The 4,610-nt window shown below is 44.5% G+C and overlaps 1 protein-coding gene across 1 annotated transcript in view; it reads right to left on the bottom strand.

Moving 5' to 3' along the window:
• LOC109915711 (urea transporter 2-like) overlaps positions 1-1,504 on the bottom strand; it is a 45,135-nt gene extending 43,631 nt beyond the window's left edge. Inside the window, exon 1 of the mRNA XM_048594440.1 lies at positions 1,298-1,504. Coding sequence (XP_048450397.1) covers positions 1,298-1,321 — 24 coding nt within the window. The 5' untranslated portion in view covers positions 1,322-1,504. The remainder of the gene's footprint in view (positions 1-1,297) is intronic.
• Positions 1,505-4,610: the final 3,106 nt, after the last annotated feature.

Genomic DNA, 4,610 nt, shown 5'->3' with positions numbered 1-4,610 from the left:
CTCCCTCCATCCATCCGTCCGTCTCCCCTCCACATCCTCCTTCCCTCCATCAGTGTCCCCCTGCCTCCCCTCTTCCTCCATCAGTGTCCCCCTGCCTCCTCCCCTCCTTCATCAATCTCCCCCATGCCCTGTCCCCCCCCCCTCTATCTACTGGTCTCCTGCTGCCCTGTCTCCCCCCCTCTCTATCAGTCTCTACCTTGCCCTGTCTCTCTAACTCCTATCTATTGGTCTGTCCTCTGCCCTGTCTCCCCCCACTGGCCTGTCTCACCCCACCGATCCCATTGTGCCCCCTCTATCAGTCTCCCCTTGCCATGTCTCACCCTCCAATCCATTGGTCTCCCCTTGCCTTGTCTCTCCACCACCCCTCATCTATCTGTTTCCCCCTGCCCTGTCATTCCCATTTCTCATCAATCAGTCTGACCCCTGCCCTATAATCCCCCTGCAACCCCCCAACCATTTCCCCCCTCTATGTATCAGTCTCCCTGCTGTGATGTCTCCCAACCCACCTCCATTGATCTCCCTCCTGCCCTGACTACACCCTGATCCATCAGTCTGCCTCCTGCCCTGTCGCCATCCTGCCTTGTCTCCCTCCATCAGTCAGTTTCCCCCTTGCCCTTTCTCCCCACCTTTACCTATCAGTCTCCCCCTTACCCTGTCTCGCCCCTCCTCTACCTAACTGTCTCCCCCTTACCCTGTCTCCCCTCTCCTCTACCATTCAGCATCCCCCCTACCCTGTCTCCCCATTCCTCTATCAATCAGTCTCCACCTTGCCCTGTCTTGACTCCCCCTGCCTATCAGTCTCCCCCTTGCCCTTTCTCGCCCCCACCTATCAGTCTCCCCTTGCCTTGTCTCCCCCACGTCCTCTCTCTCGCCCTTGCCCAGTCTTCCCACTCCTCCATCGGTCTCCCATTTTTCTCTCTCTCTAGCGTCTCTTATCTGCTCTATATCTAGCTATCTCCCTCCCTCTTGCCCTCTCTATCAGCCTCCCTCCCTCTGTCAGTCAGTCAGTCAGTCAGTCAGTCAGTCTCCTGCCCTCTCCGCCAGTGCCAGTGCCAGTGCCAGTGCCAGTCCCCCGCCCACGGGCAGGCAGCGCGTGGAACCCGACGCCCCTTTAAACCCGGCGGCTGTTGCCGCACATGCGCCGTTAGCAGACCTCACGAGGCGTCAAACCTCCCGCGCCCGCATTTTACGCTGATTAACGTTACCGAAACTTTAAAAGGCACAAGAACACATGTTACAGCAACACAGACCACATGAAAATGCATCTGCAAAATGGCAATATTTGAAACAACGTTACCTGGACCACCTGTGTTTGAAGCATTGCTCCTGTTTCCTAATGAACGCTGAATGTGAAATAACAGTTTGGATGCGATGCAGTCTGAAAGCTCAGTGCCAAATTCTTCATCAGAGTGTGGTTTTAACACCACAGCGTGTGACCGATTCTGGATTAACGTGGAACTTTATCAACCCACATGACTCCGTACTCAGCCACTTGGCCAGAAGTTGAAACTCAGGTCACCGAAGTGTTCGGGAGGGCTGAGAAGGCAAGAGAAGTTCAGCTTTCACAGCTGGAGGGCAATTTGTGACAGTGATTCTGTATTAGACCGGTTACCCACACCTTGTTGCCTGAAATAGTGTTTAGTTTAAAATTGCGCAACAGTTTTACATCGAAAATGATCATTCTAACTAGAGACATATTGAATGACAAGGAAATCAATGAAGTTTAGGAAATCGGCTGCAGATGATGTTTTAATCCCCACGTCATAAAATCCGTAAATTTAGATGTGGCAATGCTAATTTTGGAAAGTAGGACAATGTATTATTTTCACAGGCATGTTCGTTGTAACATTTAACCTATAAGTACAAACCAGGTGCAGTTCTTGGAAGCAATTTATTTCAAAATAGGACAATATCTTGAATTCTGCCTGATATTTAGTATACACTTGGATGATAAAGAGCCTTTCTTAAAAAAAAATCAATAGTACTTCTGGAATATTGAGTCGAAACATTTGATTTGTGCTATATTCATGTTCTGATGCACAGGTTGGTCCCAAGATCTTCACAGAGTGCATCTGGAGAGGATGTTTCCTTATTTTGGGAAATTGTAGAGCTTGGGGTTACTTGTTAAAAATCAGGGGTGGTGCATCTAACACTGACAAAGCTTTCGTTTCTCTATCTCAGAGGGTCATGATTCTTTGGAACTTTCTTCCTGAAAATACTATGAAAGCAGAGTCCTTGAATACTTTTAAGGCAGAGGTAGATAGATTCTTGTTGAACAAAATGTTAAAAAGTTATTAGGGCTAGGTGGGAAGATGGATTTGAGGTCACAATCAGATCCTCCGTGAACTCATTGAATGGTGGAGTAGGCTCAAGGGGCTGAAAAGCTGTCCCTACTTGAAATTTGCACGTTTATATGAATGGATGACTTGCAGTGGTAGTATTGCTGCCTCTGAGCTTGATGCTTCAGATAAAGTTCCTAGGTCAGTACTTGATTGCCATGGAAAGTGTGCTCGTAACCTGATCAAATAGATTGACTATAAGTTGTCAAATCCCTCCAACATGAGCTAATGATATGCAGTAAGACCAGGAAAGATTCCTGATCACCTGTGTGATCACTATTCATGAATCCAACTACATCAACTCAGAGAAGAGCTGGTGAATGAAGAGTAGGTGTTAAGTGAGTGAATAGAGGAAGAAGGGGTTTTGGAAGAGGAATTACTAATTGAGTGGGAGGAGTGTGGGAAAGCAATGCTGATGTGTATGAGGGTATTTGGGAAGAGGGACCTTTAAGTCTTTGTGGGAGTGAGGGGGATTAGGATAAGACATATTAGTTGTGGGGGGAGTGTAGTGAATACAGTTGTGCATGAAATTTTGAAGAGAGGGTCTTCACTGCGGTTTCTTTTACTAGGGAATTTGGAGAGTTTGGCTGAATCCTGCATGAATGGGCAAAATAATATGTTTACAAGTACTTTAATTTTTTTCATCTTTATTGAGATATTATTATATGTTGCTGCATAATACACAATTTACTGAATGTTACCATGCTACTGTTTTGTTTTAGTTGGCATCTGGGATCACATTAATTTTCAATATTTTTAATTCATTCATGGGATGTGGGCATCACCTGTGAAGCCAACATTTATTGCACACTGTTAATTGTTAGAGGGTGGTTAAGGGTAAAACAACATTGCTATTGGTCTGGAGTCACATGTAGACCAGACCAGACAAGGGAGGCAGATTACCTTTCCCAAAGGACATTGCTGAACCAGATGGGTTTTTATGACAATTGATAGTGGTTCTTGGTCACTGCTAGAGCAGAATCTGTATCCATTTTATTTGTGGTGTATTTAAATTTTGCCATATGCTAACATGGGATTTTACCTATGTTCCCAGACCATTACTCTAAGAATCTGGATTTCTAGTTTAGTGACATTATCATGATGGCTCCACCTCCCCCAAGTACTGAAATGAATTCCCTTAGTATTAGAAATGTATAGATCCCTGTTGAACATATTCAATGACTGATGTTTCAATGTCCCATGAGTTAGAGAATTCAAGTTCTTAACAATTTAAGTAAACATTCATTTCATTCCCTCTAATGCAAATATATCGTAACTTGGTTATGAAGATATGGTGTTACCAAAGTTCTATATGATTGCAGTGAAACTTCTTTCCTCTTATTTTCCAATCTCTGTTGTGTTACATATCTTTTGCATCACAAATTGGTGGCATACTTGCAGGTCAATCTTCTGTGATTCATGTACAATGACATCCAAATACCAAACGTTGACAGGCTCTCATCTTGGAAAAAACTGTACCATGAATGTCTTTTGTTACTGCCACTTCCAACAGTATCTTGAAAATCTGGTAAATTGCTATTTTACAATGTGTCTTCACTATGTTGCAACTCTGTGACTACTTACTACTCTGCTCAGCCTGCAAACCTGATCCTGACCTTCCGGTTACTTGCCATTTTAATTCTCTACCTCAGTGCTTAAGTGCATGCAGTATATAAAACAAGTTAAATAAACTTGTAGCGCAAGTTGGCAGGTATGATGCTGTGGGTATCATAGAGACGCGGCTGCAGGGTGATCAGGGCTGGGAACTAAATATCCAAGGATACACATCCCAGTGAAAGTACAAGCAGATGGGCAGAGGGGGTGGGGTTGCCTTGTTAGTAAGAAATGAAATTAAATTGATAGCAAGATTTTTATAGAGTTAGAAGGATGTAGAATCTGTGTGGGGAGAGTTGAAGAACTGCAGAGGTAAAAAGACCCTGTAATGAGTTGTGTACAGGCCTCTGAGCAGTAATCGGGATGTGGGATGAAAATAAATCAGGACATAAAAAATGCAGGTAAGAAAGGCATTATTACAATAAACATGGGGAGCTTCAATATACAGGTGAACTGGGAAAATCACGTTGATAGTGGATGTCATGAAAAGGAATTCATTGGAGCAGCTTGTGGTAGAGTCCACTAGGGAACAGGCAGTTCTGGATTTGATGATGTGTAATGAGGCAGACTTGTTTAGGGAACTTAGGGTTAAGGAACCCCTGGGGGAAGTGACCATAATATGATAGAATTCACCCTGAGTTTGAGAGGAAGCAGCTG

Source organism: Rhincodon typus, chromosome 1 (genome assembly GCF_021869965.1).
Source record: "Rhincodon typus isolate 14 chromosome 1, sRhiTyp1.1, whole genome shotgun sequence".
Classification (NCBI taxonomy): domain Eukaryota; kingdom Metazoa; phylum Chordata; class Chondrichthyes; order Orectolobiformes; family Rhincodontidae; genus Rhincodon; species Rhincodon typus.
Note: the sequence above shows the minus strand (reverse complement) of the source record. Positions and strands in the feature narration are given on the sequence as shown.